General features: G+C 42.5%; 1 protein-coding gene across 2 annotated transcripts in view; it reads left to right on the top strand.

Moving 5' to 3' along the window:
* The window catches only part of ep400 (E1A binding protein p400), a 231,378-nt gene that overhangs the window by 161,799 nt on the left and 50,862 nt on the right, over window positions 1-18,717 (top strand). For both annotated transcript variants that reach the window (XM_034169641.1, XM_034169640.1), the window contains 4 exons: window positions 7,209-7,517; window positions 12,839-12,913; window positions 16,326-16,451; window positions 16,549-16,593. In XM_034169641.1, coding sequence (XP_034025532.1) covers window positions 7,209-7,517; window positions 12,839-12,913; window positions 16,326-16,451; window positions 16,549-16,593 — 555 coding nt within the window. The remainder of the gene's footprint in view (window positions 1-7,208; window positions 7,518-12,838; window positions 12,914-16,325; window positions 16,452-16,548; window positions 16,594-18,717) is intronic.

The raw sequence follows: 18,717 nt of genomic DNA, 5'->3' as shown, positions 1-18,717 counted from the left end.
GTACTCCCTCTTGGGACCAGACAGCCCGCTGGGGCAGGATGCATTGGCTCACCCGTGGCCGGATTGCCTCCTTTATGCCTTCCCTCCTCTCCCGCTGCTGATGTTGACACTGCACAGGATAGATCAGAGCAGCCACAGGGTGCTGCTGGTTTCTCCATTCTGGCCTTAATTCACATGCTGCTTCTACCAGGGCTTTGTATGACAACAGATGGAAGCTGTTTGCGCGGTGGTGTGAGAAACAAAAGTTAGACCTGGAGCATTGCCCTGTGCCTATTCTCCTCAAATATTTACAAGAACTGCTGGAGAAAGGACTTTCTGTCGCTACCTTGAAGGTTTATGTTGCTGCAATCTACGTTGACGGCCGGTCAGTGGGTTCACACCTCTTAGTGTGTCGTATTTTGAAAGGTGCTCTACGTTTGCGGCCGCCTAGGCTTGCACGCGTACCTTCATGGGACCTTCCTCTAGTCCTGGAGGGTTTAATCTTATCCCCTTTCGAACCAGTTGAAAGTGCTGTTCTTAAATGGGTGTCAGTGAAGACTGCCTTTCTACTTGCACTGTCTTCAGCTAAGCGGGTGGGAGAGCTCCATGCCCTATCAGTCGCTGGGGACTGTTTGCAAATTCTGACGGATCTGGGCTTACGCTGTGACCTAATCCGTCCTTTTTACCCAAGAGAATTTCAACTTTTCATGTTAACCAGCCAGTTTCCTTGGCTGTGTATGCCCAGCATTCTGATCCAGGATTATCTGTTTCAGGTTCCCTGTGTCCTGTCCGAATGTTGAAGCAGTACATTAGTGCGTCTGCCGGGATCCGGAAAATGGATGCCCTGTTTGTGTGTTACGGTGATCACAAAAGAGGCTGTGCTGTCTCAAAGCAGCGACTCTCGCATTGGGTCGTGGATGCCATTTTACAAGTATACAGGTCCAGAGGTCTTCAGCCTCCTAAGGTTACATGCCATTCCACCAGAGGGGTGTCCACCTCCTGGGCTGCACTGAGTGGTGTCCCTTTGAGTGATATTTGTGCTTCTGCTACGTGGGCTTCGTCCTGTACCTTCGCCCACTATTACAGACTGAATGTGGCTGCTCCTCCTGCGGTGACTTCGGCGGTTTGTCTGCCTCCCCTCCCCACTGCTGATGCGAGGTGAGTGTGACTCTTCGTGACCTTGTTGGTATTAAGTCATCCAGGTGCTAAAGCACCGCCTTCTGGCGGTCAGGAGGAATGAAATAGAACGAGAGTTACGAATGTAACTACGGTTCTATGAATTCCGGATGACCGCCAGAGTTGCTTGTCACTCAGTCTTGCGAGTTCATTCCGAAAAGAAGCGAGCGCTGGGTACGTCTGGTATATAAAGACAACCAGTGACGTCACCCAGGTCACATTCAATGGCGTGACTTTGTTGGTATATATTCTCGACCTCTGTGCTGCGCACATGTAGTTATCCAGGTGCTAAAGCACCGCCCTCTGGCTGTCATCCGGAATTCATAGAACCGTAGTTACATTCGTTACTCTCGTGTTATTTGCACAGTGATACAAAGAATATAAAAAATCTAGAAAATTACATGAAATGAAAAATAAAAATTAATTTGCATTTCATTGAGGGAAATAAGTACTTGACTTCCTAGCAAAACATGATTTAATACTTGATGGCTAAACCCTTGTTGGCAAGCACAGCAGTCAAATGTTTCTTATAGTTGCTTACTAGGTTGGCGCACATAAGGAGTAATTTTAGTCCACTCCTCTCTGCAGATCATCTCCAAAACATGGAGGATTTGAAGCTGGCGTTTGGAAACTTGAAGCTTCAGCTCTCTCCATAGATTTTCTATAGGATTGAGGTCAGAAGACTGGCAAGGCCATTCCATGACCTTGATGTGCTTCTTATGGAGCCACTCCTTTGTTACCTTGGCTGTATGTTTTGGGTCGTATCATGCTGGAAGACCCATCCATGACCTATTTTCAGTGTCCTGGCAGAGACAAGGAGGTTGTCACCCATGATTTTGCAGTGCATGACCCCGTTCATCTTCCCGTCAATGCGGTGAAGTCGACCTGTCCCCTTCGAAGAGAAATAACCCCAAAGCATAATGCTTCCACCGCCATGCTCGGTGGGGATGGTGTTCTTGGGGTCATATTCATTATTTCTCTTCCTCCGAACACATTGAGTTGAGGCCAAAGAGCTCGATTTTGGTCTCATCTGACCTCAGCACCTTCTCCCAGTCTCTCTGAGTCATTAATATGTTCATTGGCAAACTTGAGGTGGGCCTAGACATGAGCATTCTTGAGCAGAGGGACCTTGCACGCACTGCAGGATTTTAAACCATTGCGTCTCAGTGTATTACCAATGGTTTTCTTGGTGACTGTGGTCCCAGCTGCCTTGAGATCATTAACCAGCTCCCCCCATGTAGTTCTACGCTGATCACTAACCTTTCTCATGATCATTGAGACCCCACGAGGTGACATCTTGCATGGAGCCCCCAGCCTAGGTCGATTAACAGTCATGTTGTACTTCTTCCACTTCTGAATAATTGCACCAACAGTTGTCACCTTCTGATGGGCTACAAAACCATAAGGTTTTGTAGCCCATCCCAGCCTTGTGTAGGTCAACAATTTTGTCCCTGACATCTTTAGACAGTTCTTTGGTCTTGCCCATGGTGGAGATGTTGGAGTGTCACTGAGTCTGTGGGCAGGTGGCTTTTTATACAGCTGAGAATTTGGGACAGGTGTCTTTAATGCATTTAACGACTTCACTGAGATTAGGAGTATGTCAGTGGTCTGTGGGAGTCAACATTGCTGATGGTTTTACACACACACACACATATATATATATATATATATATATATATATATATATATATAGTCTTTCTATCACTGTTAAAATAAAGCTACCATAAAAATCATAGACTCTTTAATTATTTGTCAGTGTGCAAACTTTCAAAATCAGTGGGGGATCACATACTTGTTTCCTCCACTGTAAACCGGATATTTGCAGTCACTGGACAAAAAAGTCCCAACGTTTTTGTATTGTTTTCCTTGTAATAAACACCGTGTATAACATATTTTGTACAATGGATTTTTCGCTCACATCGGATAAAATGTCCCGTCCGATCGCAATGTATTTCCATTAAAAACCCTCAAGCAATCTGGATGTGCACAGTAACAGAGGTACAAATTAAAGTTCAGCACTCTGACACTCGCCGATTTGAGGAAAGTGGGACCGGAGTCATTTCCTTGATTAAAAGCCTGACCGTTAATTTTTTTCAGACTGTGTTCAGATTCAGACCTGCAGCCTGATGTGTACCTATTAAATCAGACACAAAAGGCTGTGATTTGACACTTTTTCTCCTTTCAAACCTTTGTCTGCCATCAAATTATAATAGTTTTTACAGTGTGCACGCTGATTACAAATGGATCCGAAAAGTCCGTGTCACATTAGCACAAAGTCGCTAAAAGAGGAACTTGTACAGCTTACCTTTGATTTGGAGGTGATGATTGAAGAAAGGAAAAACTTGTTGGGGGTCAAATTAGTCCAGAATAAAGCAAAATCCAGAGACACAGAACTTTAAAACTGTCATGCACATCATTGTATGACAGACAGAGTCCAGTCTGAATTAATAACTTCAAAACAAATTGCCGCTTTAAATAAAATGACACCTCTTTCCCAACGCTGTAATACAGACAATAAACTACAATCGACTAAAACATTTTTTTTCTTCCCAAAATGAGACGTCCTGCATTCTTTATGAATTACATCCTGACGTGCAGCACAACCATCTGAGCTCAGCTCAGATGGTTGCCAATAATGTCTGAAAGGAAATGCTTTTGACAAAAGCTACAGATTTTGTTTATTTCTATGCAAGTCCAGAGATCAAGGATTCACCATGTAGAATTTATTTATGTCGAGTTTAAGGATCCAGTGACCAGTTTTAATTTGATTTACTTTAAGACTCAATGAAATGTTGACATAGAAAACCTGTAAAGCCTACTTTTAGTACACAGAAAATTCACAAGAGGTATCAATAAGGGAATTGATAAGGAATTGGATCGATAAGCGGAATTGATAATGGTATCAATATCGATTAAAATCTTATCAATACCCATCCCTAATCAAGGCATTCTACTTCTGGCGACTCAACCATGCAGTCCATTTTTCTTCAAGTCCTGTGTTTCAGCTGACATTATTTGTGGGTTTTTCTTTGCATCCTGAACAATTTTCCTGGCAGTTGCTGAAATTTTTGTTGGTCTGCCTGACCATGGTTTGGTTCCAACAGCATCCCTCATTTTCCACTTCTTAATTAGGGAATAACCCTGTTGTGTCTGATGATTTGCGGACATTCATGCTGAATTTTATAGTCGCAAATTGAGTAAAAAGGAGTTTTCCTATGATGCGTTAGCGGAGCCAATAAAACAATTATTTGCGACCGTAATCAATCAATCAGTCAATCAACTTTTTTCTTGTATAGCGCCAAATCACAACAAACAGTTGCCCCAAGGCGCTCCACATTGCAAGGCAAGGCCATACAATAATTATGAAACACAGTCTACATCTAAAGCAACATAACCAAGGGATGGTCCAGGGTCACCCGATCCAGCCCTAACTATAAGCCTTAGCGAAAAGGAAAGTTTTAAGCCTAATCTTAAAAGTAGAGAGGGTATCTGTCTCCCTGATCTGAATTGGGAGCTGGTTCCACAGGAGAGGAGCCTGAAAGCTGAAGGCTCTGCCTCCCATTCCACTCCTACAAACCCTAGGAACTACAAGTAAGCCCGCAGTCTGAGAGCGAAGCGCTCTAATGGGGTAATATGGTACTACGAGGTCCCTAAGATAAGATGGGACCTGATTATTCAAAACCTTATAAGTAAGAAGAAGAATTTTAAATTCTATTCTAGCATTAACAGGAAGCCAATGAAGGGAGGCCAACACGGGTGAGATATGCTCTCTCCTGCTAGTCCCCGTCAGTACTCTAGCTGCAGCATTCTGAACCAACTGAAGGCTTTTTAGGGAACTTTTAGGACAACCTGATAATAATGAATTACAATAGTCCAGCCTAGAGGAAACAAATGCATGAATTAGTTTTTCAGCATCACTCTGAGACAAGACCTTTCTGATTTTAGAGATATTGCGTAAATGCAAAAAGGCAGTCCTACATATTTGTTTAATATGCGCTTTGAATGACATATCCTGATCAAAAATAACTCCAAGATTTCTCACAGTATTACTAGAGATCAGGGAAATGCCATCCAGAGTAACGATCTGGTTAGACACCATGCTTCTAAGATTTGTGGGGCCAAGTACAATAACTTCAGTTTTATCTGAGTTTAAAAGCAGGAAATTAGAGGTCATCCATGTCTTTATGTCTGTAAGACAATCCTGCAGTTTAGCTAATTGGTGTGTATCCTCTGGCTTCATGGATAGATAAAGCTGGGTATCATCTGCGTAACAATGAAAATTTAAGCAATACCGTCTAATAATACTGCCCAAGGGAAGCATGTATAAAGTGAATAAAATTGGTCCTAGCACAGAACCTTGTGGAACTCCATAATTAACTTTAGTCTGTGAAGAAGATTCCCCATTTACATGAACAAACTGTAATCTATTAGACAAATATGATTCAAACCAATGCCTTTAATACCTATGACATCCAGCATGAACATCTGCAAATCATCAGACATAACAAGATTATGCCCATTCTAATGCAATTCCATCGTTTGCATGGTTTAATTTCTCTAAAAGAAATTCAGTCAACAAATCATTGTTAAAGGGTGTGGTCAGCTCGTCAAAGCTAAACATAGCAACAGCATCTTCATGCCAAACTGGAAATTCTGTGAGCAGACCCACAGATTTTCAATCTCATGAGATGCATTGAGTTAAATCCACTGTAAATCCATCAGTCAGTCCAGTTAAATCCATTAATTCCACTTATTTCTGCATAGTCGTTGCTGCACTAGTTTCTGTGTTCTCAGCTGACACCGCCATTATTGACACCTGCATAGTAAAGCTGTCAGGGCGCGGAGAAATATATCAAATGTGAAATGGTCAAATATTTTGCCACCGTCAACTCGATATTTTATGGTCTGAAATCTCACACGTTAACCAATCAGATTCACGGAACAAATGTAATTGCATTAGAGTCAGAGTTTGAACATTGCTGATTGGTATTCTCAGTCCCTTGGATTATCTTTTTATATCCCTTCCTGTTTTCTACACTTCAATTACCTTTTCTTTGACAATTCTTTTGCCTTCCCTATGACTAAGAAACAGGAAAGGTCAGTGCAGAACTGGATGAAAGATGCAAGGGTCTGTCAGGAGCCCAGAAACTCACTGACCTTTTATACACACATGCACTGATTATGAGCACACAGATGAGGATGGTTAGGTCAGTGCAGAACTGGATGAAAGATGCAAGGGTCTGTCAGGAGCCCAGAAACTCACTGACCTTTTATACACACATGCACTGATTATGAGCACACAGATGAGGATGGTTACCTTTTGTAGCCATTCAGACCCGTTTTTGTCATCTTGTGTGCATGTCATCAGGCCAAAATCACCAAGGAATGTAAAACTTTGATCAGGGTAATTTCTATTGTGATTATGATTTAAACAGAGTAAACACAGTTGTTTGACAATAAATGGCTTCACTCAACCACTAACCATGAGTGGAAAACAAAGGTTTTTGTTTTCATTCATATTCTCTGACAAATGGCCAAAATATCTAAAATTCTGCCAGGGTTTTTAAACTTGTGAGCACAACTGTATGATGCCTTCAGGACGTCTTTTGCAGGGATGTCCATGTATTTTTCAACAAGACAATGTAAAACGACTTTCTGCACACATTACAAAGACATGGCTGTTGAAGAAAAGGGTACAGGTATTTGAACGTGTCCAAACGTCTGTGTGTGTGTGTGTGTGTGTGTGTGTGTGTGTGTGTGTGTGTGTGTGTGTGTGTGTGTGTGTGTGTGTGTGTGTGTGTGTGTGTGTGTGTGTGTGTGTGTGTGTGTGTGTGTGTGTGTGTGTGTGTGTGTGTGTACACACGTACACTACAGATCTTTAGGTGGACACTATGTACTCTCAAATAATGTCCATCATGGTGTTTTGAGTTTCAGATACGTGTAGCAAACAGAAAACAATACCAACAACAATGTCTGGTGCTCTTTTATGACAGCAGTTTCCAGAGTTTTTGTCCTGTAGCTCTTGTGCTAATAACTCTGTGCTGTGTTTCTAGCGGACAATCCATGATCTGTTTGAGGTGGAAGGAGGTTCGGGGGAGAAGGTGGAGGAGTTTGTTGTGCTTCACCAGGAGCCATCGGCCTCTGAGGCTATCTCTCCCCGAGTAGCTAGACCCTACATCCAGGCTCTCCGCAGCATCAACTTGGACTCCCTGCCAGCAGAGGTCACGGAGGACGAGGAGAACCAGCAGCTGAAGGAGGAGGCATTACTTCAAAAGGAGGCCTCAGAAGAAGAACAAGAGGCACAGATGCAGGCCAAAGAGGAGTCTTCTCAGATCGAGGAGCTTAATGCCTTAATGGATCAGGTAGCTGAGCCATATCACAGCAACCTCAGAATCAACCTTCAGAACCTCACAAACCCTGAACTACAACTGGTGTTCAGGAGAGAAAGTACAGCGTAAAAATCTGAAGCATTTATTTGTATGATCATGGTTACCACAGAACACCCTCGCACTCTGACCATGGTCCATATCCGCGTGTTTGGTATCGGTGTGTTTCATTCTGAGCTGGCTTGCATGTTAATGTTGCACCAAAACACATGTTTTTAATTCACATCATTTATCAGCATATCTTCCATTCACACAGCCACAGCTCGGAGCACCTCACCACCACACACAGTAAATCCAGGGACAGCGAGCCATAACGCACCGTTAACTGGTAAAAAAGGGAAAGTTGACCAAAGAAAATTAAAAATCCGGCACACAGTGGCATCGGCTGCAGCAAGTTGAAGTCCTGTTTAACCATCAACACCGACACCCTCACACCTGATTGACAGCTGATGACTTCACCAAAACCTTAATGACTTGAAGCAGCTCACCAGAGTATACTGACATCTACTGGTCAGATATGATGGAGGTTAAATAGCACAGGTTCTTTGAACAAGAAATCTTTTGTCTTTCAGCTGTTTCCATTAGGGGTCGCCACAGCAGGTCAATCGTTTCCATCTCACCCTGTCCTCTGTGTCTTCCTCTGTCACACCAACCATCTGCATGTCCTCCCTCAGCACATCCATAAACCTCCTGTTTGTCCTCCCTCTTCTCCTCCTGCCTGGTGGCTCCATCCTCAGCATCCTTCTCCCTATATACGCTGGGTCCCTCCTCTGCACGTCCAAACCATCTCAATCTCGCCTCTCTGACTTTGTCTCCAAACCGTCCCACCTGAGCTGTCCCTGTGATATGTTCATTCTTAATCTTGTTCATTCTTGTCACTCCCAAAGAGAATCTCAACATCTTCAGCTCTGCCACCTCCAGCTCCGCCTCCTGTCTTGTTGTTAGTGCCACCGTCTCTAAACCGTCCAACATAGCTGGTCTCACTACTGTCTTGTAAACTTTCTCCTTCACTCTTGCTGATATTCTTTGGTCACAAATCACTCCTGCCACCTTTCTCCACCCACTCCACCCTGCCTGCACTCTCTTCTTCACCTCTCTACCACACTCTCCATTATTTTGAACAGTTGACCCCAAATATTTAAACTCATCTACTTTCGCCACTTCTACTCCTTGTAACTGCACTATTCCACTGGGCTCCCTTTCATTCACACACATGTACTCAGTCTTGCTTCTACTGACTTTCATTCCCCTTCTCTCCAAAGCATATCTCCACCTCTCCAGACTAGACTCAACTTGCTCTCTACTCTCACTACAGATCACAATGTCATCTGCAAACATCATAGTCCATGGGGAGCTGATCCTTGGTGTAATCCCACCTCCACCTTGAATGAGTCTGTCATTCCGACTGCGCATCTCACCGCTGTCACACTATTCTTGTACATGTCCTGCACTACCCTAACATACTTCTCTGCCACTCCAGACTTCCTCATACAATACCAAAGCTCTTCTCTTGGCACCCTATCATAAGCTTTTTCTAAGTCCACAAACACACAATGTAACTCTTTCTGGCCTTCTCTGTACTTCTCCAATAGTATTCTCAGAGCAAACATTGCATCTGTAGTGCTCTTTCTCGGCATGAAACCATATTGCTACTCACAGATCTTCACCTGTTTTCTAAGCCTAGCTTCTACTCCTCTTTCCCATAACTTCGTGCTGTGGCTGATCAACTTTATGCCTCTGTAGTTACTGCAGCTCTGCACATCACCCTTGTTCTTGAAAATAGGAACCAGCACACTTCATCTCCACTCCTCAGGCATCCTCTCACTTTCCAAGATTTTAATTAAACAATCTGGTTAGAAACTCTACTGCCATCTCTCCTAGACATTGCCATGCCTCCACTGGGATGTCATCTGGACCAACTGCCTTTCCACTCTTCATCCTCTTCATAGCAGCCCTCACTTCTTCCTTGCTAATCTCTTGTACTTCCTGATTTACTCTCACCACATCATCCAGCCTTTTCTCTCACTCATTTTCTTCATTCATCAGCTCTTCAAAATATTCCGTCCACCTTCTCAGCACACACTCCTCACTTGTCAGCACATTACCATGTGCATCTTTTACCACCCTAACCTGCTGCACATCCTTTCCAGCTCTGTCCCTTTGTCTGGCCAATCAGTACAAGTCCTTTTCTCCTTCCTTACTATTCAACTTCTTGTACAGCTCGTAATATGCCTTTTCAGAATAATAGTAGTGCTATGTGACTAAAAAGATTAATCCAGGTTTTGAGTATATTATTGTTACATGGGAAACAAGGTACCAGTAGATTCTCACAAATCCAACAAGACCAAGCATTCATGATATGCACACTCTTAAGGCTATGAAATTGGGCTATTACAACCCCTGGCAGAAATGATGGAATCACCGGCCTCGGAAGATGTTCATTCAGTTGTTTAATTTTGTAGAAAAAAAGCAGATCACAGACATGACACAAAACTAAAGTCATTTCAAATGGCAACTTTCTGGCTTTAAGAAACACTATAAGAAATCAGGAAAAAAAAATAATTGTGGCAGTCAGTAACGGTTACTTTTTTAGACCAAGCAGAGGGAAAAAAAAATGGAATCACTGAATTCTGAGGAAAAAATTATGGAATCATGAAAAACAAAAGAACGCTCCAACACATCACTAGTATTTTGTTGCACCACCTCTGGCTTTTTTAACAGCTTGCAGTCTCTGAGTCATGGACTTAATGAGTGACAAACAGTACTCTTCATCAATCTGGCTCCAACTTTATCTGATTGCTGTTGCCAGATCAGCTTTGCAGGTTGGAGCCTTGTCATGGACCATTTTCTTCAACTTCCACCAAAGATTTTCAATTGGATTAAGATCCGGACTATTTGCAGGCCATGACATTGACCCTATGTGTCTTTTTGCAAGGAATGTTTTCACAGTTTTTGCTCTATGGCAAGATGCATTATCATCTTGAAAAATGATTTCAACATCCCCAAACATCCTTTCAATTGATGGGATAAGAAAAGTGTCCAAAATATCAACGTAAACTTGTGCATTTATTGATGATGTAATGACAGCCATCTCCCCAGTGCCTTTACCTGACATGCAGCCCCATATCATCAATGACTGTGGAAATTTACATGTTCTCCTCAGGCAGTCATCTTTATAAATCTCATTGGAACGGCACCAAACAAAAGTTCCAGCATCATCACCTTGCCCAATGCAGATTTGAGATTCATCACTGAATATGACTTACATCCAGTCATCCACAGTCACGATTGCTTTTCCTTAGCCCATTGTAACCTTGTTTTTTTCTGTTTAGGTGTTAATGATGGCTTTCATTTAGCTTTTCTGTATGTAAAACCCATTTCCTTTAGGTGGTTTCTTACAGTTCGGTCACAGACGTTGACTCCAGTTTCCTCCCATTCGTTCCTCATTTGTTTTGTTGTGCATTTTCGATTTTTGAGACATAATTGCTTTGAGTTTTCTGTCTTGACGCTTTGATGTCTTCCTTGGTCTACCAGTATGTTTGCCTTTAACAACCTTCCCATGTTGTTTGTATTTGGTTCAGAGTTTAGACACAGCTGACTGTGAACAACCAACATCTTTTGCAACATTGCGTGATGATTTACCCTCTTTTAAGAGTTTGATAATCCTCTCCTTTGTTTCAATTGACATCTCTCGTGTTGGAGCCATGATTCATGTCAGTCCACTTGGTGCAACAGCTCTTCAAGGTGTGATGACTCCTTTTTAGATGCTGACTAACGAGCAGATCTGATTTGATGCAGGTGTTAGTTTTGGGGATGAAAATTTACAGGGTGATTCCATAATTTATTCCTCAGAATTGAGTGATTCCATATTTGTTTTTCCCTCTGCTTGGTCTAAAAAAGTAACCGTTACTGACTGCCACAAATTTTTTTTTTCTTGATTTCTTATAAGTGTTTCTTAAAGCCAGAAAGTTGGCATTTGAAATGACTTTAGTTTTGTGTCATGTCTGTGATCTGCTTTTTTTTTCTACAAAATTAAACAACTGAATGAACATCCTCTGAGGCCGGTGATTCCATAATTATTGCCACGGGTTGTAGCACTACTGTTATTCTGAACACTACTGTTGGTGTTCACCACAGCCATTTCCATCCTTTTTGCAAAATCAACAACCATCTGTCCTTCCCCATTCCTATCTTTGATACATATCTATCCATTACTTCCTCATCACCTCTGTTCCCTTTGCCAACATGCCCATTGAAGTCCACTCCTATCACCACTCTTTCATGCTTGGGCACACTCTCCACAACCTCATTTAACTCACTCCAGAAATCTTCTTTCTCCTTCATCTCACAACCTACCTGTGGGGCATATGCACTGATGATATTCATCATCACCCCTTCAATTTCCAACTTCACACTCATCACCCTGTCAGACACTCGCTTAACCTCCAACACACTTTTAACATACTCTTCCTTTAAAATGACCCCAACACCATTTCTCTTCCTGTCCTCACCATGGTACAACAACTTGTACCCACCGCCGATGCTCCTGCTCTTACTTCCCTTCCACTTGGTCTCTTGCACACACAATATGTCTACCTTTCTCCTCTCCATCATATCAGCCAGCTCTCTCCCTTTACCAGTCATACTACCAACATTCAAAGTCCCCACTCTCATTTCTACCCTTCTAGTTTTCTTCTTCTCCTGCTGTTTGTGGAAATGTTCTCCTCCTCTTCTTCGTCGTCTTCACCCAGCAGTAGCCCAATTTCCACCGGCACCCTGTTGGGCAACAGCACCGGTGGCAGACGTTATTAACCCGACCGATCCAGTATGGAAATTTGATTCTTAGTCTGCATAGTTGGGTTGGCTTGTTTTACACCGGATGCCCTTCCTGACGCAACCCTCCTCATTTATCCGGGCTTGGGACCAGCACTCAGAATGTACTGGCTGCACACCCCATGTGGCTGAGTTTCTTCGAACAAGAAATATTGTTGTTAATATTGATGAGATAAATAAGATAGATTGAACAACTCAAAGTCAAAACGCACAAAATTGACAGCTACAGATTTGTATTTATTTATTTATATTTTTTTTATGCATGTCTGTGAATTAAATCTTTGTATTGTATTTTTTTAAATATTGGTTAGTGGATTTGGATGAAACACAAAGGTTTGCTACAACTCAACACATAAACTACTAGTGTGGTGTAACAGTGGAATAATTTTGTCATCTTGATTGCAGATCTTAAGTTGGTGTGTCATTATTAATGAATTATTGCATTTTGCTCATTTCTTAACCAGCTAACACCAATTGAGAGGTATGCCCTACATTACCTGGAGTATCTTCATGTCAGCGACGACGAAGGTGCTGTCAAGGTAACTTATGTGCCTCCAGATTTCATGTGAATCATTTATGTACAACCCCAATTCCAACGAAGTTGGGACGTTGTGTAAAATGTAAATAAAAACAGAATCCAATGATTTTCAAATCCTCTTCAGCCTATATTCAATTGAATACACCACAAAGACAAGATATTTAATGTTCAAACTGATAAACTTTATTGTTTTTCTGCAAATATTTGCTCATTTTGAAATGGATGCCTGCAGCATGTTTCTAAAAAGCTGGGACAGTGGTATGTTTCCCACTGTGTTACATCACCTTTCCTTCTAACAACACTCAATAAGCGTTTGGGAACTGAGGACACTAATTGTTGAAGCTTTGTAGGTGGAATTCTTTCCCATTCTTGCTTGTTGTACGACTTCAGTTGTTCAACAGTCCGGGGTCTCCGTTGTTGTATTTTGCGCTTCATAATGCGCCACATATTTTCAGTGGGCGACAGGTCTGGACTGCAGACAGGCCAGTCTAGTACCTGCACTCTTTTACTACGAAGCCACGCTGTTGTAACACGTGCAGAATGTGGCTTGGCATTGTCTTGCTGAAATAAGCAGGGACGTCCCTGAAAAAGACGTTGCTTGGATGGCAGCATGTGTTGCTCCAAAACCTGGATGTACCTTTCAGCATTGATGGTGCCATCACAGATGTGTAAGTTGTCCATGCCATGGGCACTAACACACCCCCATACCATCACAGATGCTGGCTTTTGAACTTTGTGCTGGTAACAATCTGGATGGTCTTTTTCCTCTTTTGTCCAGAGGACACGACGTCCATGATTTCCAAAAACAATGTGAAATGTGGACTCATCAGACCACACCACACTTTTCCACTTAGCGTCTGTCCATTTCAAATGAGCTCAGGCCCAGAGAAGGTGGCGGCGTTTCTGGATGTTGTCGATGTTTGGCTTTCACTTTGCATGGTAGAGTTTTAACTTGCACTTGTAGATGTAGTGACGAACTGTGTTAACTGACAATGGTTTTCTTAAGTGTTCCTGAGCCCACGTGGTAAGATCCTTTACACAATGATGTCGGTTTTTAATGTGGTGCCGCCTGAGGGATCAAAGGTCACACGGGCATTCAATGTTGGTTTTCAGCCTTGCCGCTTACATGTTGAAAGTTCTCCAGATTCTTTGAGTCTTCTGATTATATTATGGACTGTAGATGATGGAGTCCCTAAATAACTTGCAATTGAACATTGAGAAACATGGTTCTTAAACTGTTTAACTATTTTTTCATGCAGTTGTTCACAAAGTGGTGATCCTCACCTCATCTTTGCTTGTGAACGGCTGAGACTTTTGGGGATGATCTTTTTATACCCAATCATGACACTCACAATTAGTGAAGTAACATGTGAATTTCTCCACTGTGAAATCAATAAAGTCTTATCTTAAATATCTTGTCTTTGTGGTGTATACAATTGAATATAGGTTGAAGAGGATTTGCAAATCGTATTCTGTTTTTATTTACATTTCACACAGTGTCCCAACTTCACTGGAATTGGGGTTGTACCTGCAGATTTTGTGTAGATAATTTATGTACTTAGACATTTCATGACAATCATTTACAGACCTCCAGATTTTATGTTGATCATTTACACAGGGCTGTGAAATGAAAATGATACATTTTCAAGATCTCCTGGAAGAAAACATCTCAAAAGAAGTGCATATTTAAATGATCCCAGATCATTAAATATCACCTTTTATTTGACCTGTCAATGATCATGTTGAAATAACAGAATATCACGTGGAAGTAGGTCCTGGAATGATTTTCCTTTTAATTGTAAACCAAGTTATGCATTAACTCAGTACAATTAAACTGCATGAAATCCACTGAAAAGACTGTTAAAGCATTTCAAAAACCACAGCTAAAGATTGTAGAATATTTTGAAAATCATTGTAAATTATCATTAACATACATTATAGTAAAAAAAAAAAGTCACTTATAGTGTGAATTCCTGTAAATCCATTCAAAGCCACATTGTTTTTTTTTAAATGAAAGATAGTCGAGATTAATTAAAAAAGTCACAATCTTGTCTGAAATCCTGTTTGAACAGCACATGTTTATTTTCCAGGGAGAGAAAAATTCTTACGGCACAAGATGCAGTTCACTTTTCCCATTTCTTTAAGCTTTCCGATGTGTTCATGAATTTAATTCAAGTCAGCGCCATTCCATGAATTCTTGAGTCCTTATTAAACTTTTTCAAACCGTCTTTCTCGCTATCTTCCCGCTGCTGACGCTGCGCCATAACACAGACATGCCACGAAAGTCTTCTTTTAAGAAGTTGATAGCTCTAAAAGTATCCGATGTCCACATGCTACATTTAGCAGCAGTCACACAGCATCGCCATAGCAACCAACCAGTCCTGCTTTACGACAACTGTCGTTACAGCCATGCTTTGAGTGAGGAATTTTTGTCTGCGGAGTTCTGTGGATCCGAGGACAGTGACTTGTAGCTCTTATACAGATCAGTGTCTGCAGACTTATGAAACTTGCATTATGTCGTAAAAAAAAAAGTTTTGTGATAGGCATTTTAAAAACTCAGTGACGATCACGCTTACAGTCACCCCCATGATGAAATCTGTTAAATTCCTCAGATCCGCAGAGTTTTCACAGCCTTGTGTACATACCTGCCGATTTCATGTCAATCGTTTGCGGACCTCCAGAGGTCGTGTCGATCGTTTGCGGCCCTGCAGAGTTCGTGTCGATCGTTTGCGGCCCTGCAGAGTTCGTGTCGATCGTTTGCGGACCTCCAGAGGTCGTGTCGATCGTTTGCGGCCCTGCAGAGTTCGTGTCGATCGTTTGCGGCCCTGCAGAGTTCGTGTCGATCGTTTGCGGCCCTGCAGAGTTCGTGTCGATCGTTTGCGGCCCTGCAGAGTTCGTGTCGATCGTTTGCGGCCCTCCAGAGGTCGTGTCGATCGTTTGCGGCCCTGCAGAGTTCGTGTCGATCGTTTGCGGCCCTGCAGAGTTCGTGTCGATCGTTTGCGGCCCTGCAGAGTTCGTGTCGATCGTTTGCGGCCCTGCAGAGTTCGTGTCGATCGTTTGCGGCCCTGCAGAGTTCGTGTCGATCGTTTGCGGCCCTGCAGAGTTCGTGTCGATCGTTTGCGACCCTGCAGAGTTCGTGTCGATCGTTTGCGACCCTGCAGAGTTTGTGTCGATCGTTTGCGACCCTGCAGAGTTCACTCTCATTTTAGAACGAGGTCAGCATGATCTCGTTGTTCTAAAATGCCTGAAGAGTCTTCTGGTGGAAGTTTACCATCGTAATAATTTCTGTACTTTCAACATGAGTGATTTATTTCCCACATTTTAATAATAACAATGCCCTGTTATCTATTCTGGAAATGTCTTGGAAAAAGTGTGAATAAAGTTGATATATTTGGGATTTTCTCTTTTCTCAGGATCGTTTAGAAGGTCTGAAGAGAGGCTGGGAGCTGCAGCAGCTGAAGGCTGAGGAGGAGACGCGACACATGAGGGAGGGAGATGAAGATCTCTTCACCTACACCAGAGAGGATGCCTACAACATGGTCTGTGGACGCTGATGGTGTTTTTATAATGAGTCCAACGAGTGCACATGTTTCTTCTTTGTCCAACGTTGTTGTTTTGTAACTGTTCTTTTAACAGGAGTACGTGTTTGATGCAGAGGATGGCCACACAGAAATAATGCCGGTAAAATGCAAACTGTTCACATAATATTCTGCAAACAGAAGAAACGAAAATTAGTGTTTGTTGGTGATGTGATGATTCACTCCACTCACCGTCTGATATGACTGGCGATACTTTCCTCTTACTTTTTATTTTTTATAGAATGTGTTGCAATTTACGAGGTCTGTCCATAAAGTAACGGACCTTTTTATTTTTTTCAAAAACTATATGGACTTTAATCACGTGTGATTGCATCAGCCAAGCTTGAACCTTCATGCGCATGCGTGAGTTTTTTTCACGCCTGTCGGTTGCATCATTCGCCTGTGGGCAGGCTTTGAGTGAACACTGGTCCACCCCTCCCGTCGGATTTCTTTTGTCTGACAACTTGCTGAGAGACTGTCACTTTGCTCCATGAAATTTTTTTCAGAAACTGTTAGAGACAGCCAGTTGGAAACCATTCGATAGATTCAGTTGGATATCAGTGAAGATTCTGTCGGCGTCACGCGGATTATGGACTGTTAAAACCTTTTTAAAGACGGCCCACAGCGGCGGAGGGCGCGCGGCGCGCCGAGCGACCATCGACAGACTGGATCGACCAGATCATTTCTAAACTGAATGCTGTGTTAATCCGGGACATCATGTGACTACCACAGAAATGGCAGGAGAGCTGGACATAGCACTTTTGTGGCACATTCCACTGTTACAGGAGATTTTGTAATGAAAGACGTGCGGAGGATTTCGCACGTCGGCACGGAGCCGCTCTGGACGCGCAGCAAAAAAAAACACTTCCGTGTTGGAAACCATTCAGAAGATTCAGACGGCTTTCGATGGCTTTCAGTCGAGTGGGTATCCGAGAAACTGTGTAACAGCTGGACATGCCACAACATGTCCTGTGAGACTTCCAAGACGGAGGTGTTTTTTTTGCGTCCTGAGCTGCTTCGTGCCGACGCGCAAAATCTTCCGCACATCTTAAATCCACGTGACGCCGACAGAATCTTCACCGATATCCAACTGAATCTATCGAATGGTTTCCAACTGCCTGTCTCTAACAGTTTCTGAAAAAAAATTCATGGAGCAAAGCGGCAGTCTCTCAACAAGTTCTCAGACAAAAGAAATCCGACGGGAGGGGTGGACCAGTGCTCACTCAAAGCCTGCCCACAGGCGAATGACGCAACCGACAGGCGTGGAAAAACTCACACATGAGCACGAAGGTTCAAGCTTGGCTCATGCAATCACACGTGATTCAAATCCATATAGTTTTTGAAAAAAATAAAAAGGTCCGATACTTTATGGACAGACCTCATATCATATAGCAGACGAACACATTCAATCAATCAATCAATCAATTTTTTTATATAGCGCCAAATCACAACAAACAGTTGCCCCAAGGCACTTTATATTGTAAGGCAAGGCCATACAATAATTATGTAAAACCCCAACGGTCAAAACGACCCCCTGTGAGCAAGCACTTGGCTACAGTGGGAAGCACTGGCTACATTGATATTTGAGAAGTGAAAGTTCATAGGAGTTACAGAAAGTCTGCAATAATTCTTTAAACAAAATTAGACAGGTGCATAAATTTGGGCACCCCAACAGAAAAAATACATCAGTATTTAGTAGATCCTCCTTTTGCAGAAATAACAGCCTCTAAATGCTTCCTATAGCTTCCAGTGAGAGTCTGGAATCTGGATGAAGGTATTTTGGACCATTCTTCTTTACAAAACATCTCAGGTTTGTTGGTTTCCGAGCATGGACAGCCTGCTTAAAATCACACCACAGATTTTCAATAATATTCAGGTCTGGGGACTGAGATGGCCATTCCAGAACATTGTACTTGTTCCTCTGCATGAATGCCTTAGTAGATTTTGAGCAGTGTTTAGGGTCATTGTTTTGTTGAAAGATCCAGCCCCGGAGCAGCTTTGTCACTGATTCATGAACATTGTTCTAAAGAATCTGCTGATATTCACTGCAATCCATGTGACCTTCAACTTTAACAAGATTCCCAGTACCTGTACTGGCCACACAGCCCCACAGCATGATGGAACCACCTCCAAATCTTACTGTAGGTAGCAAGTGTTTTTCTTGGAATGCTGTTCTTTTTCAGCCATGCATACCGCCCCTTATGTCCAAATAACTGAATTTTAGTTT

The sequence above is a fragment of the Thalassophryne amazonica genome, chromosome 5 (assembly GCF_902500255.1).
Source record: "Thalassophryne amazonica chromosome 5, fThaAma1.1, whole genome shotgun sequence".
In the NCBI taxonomy this organism is placed as follows: Eukaryota; Metazoa; Chordata; class Actinopteri; order Batrachoidiformes; family Batrachoididae; genus Thalassophryne; species Thalassophryne amazonica.
The sequence above is the reverse complement of the archived record's forward strand: the minus strand, read 5'-3'. Positions and strand labels throughout refer to the sequence as shown.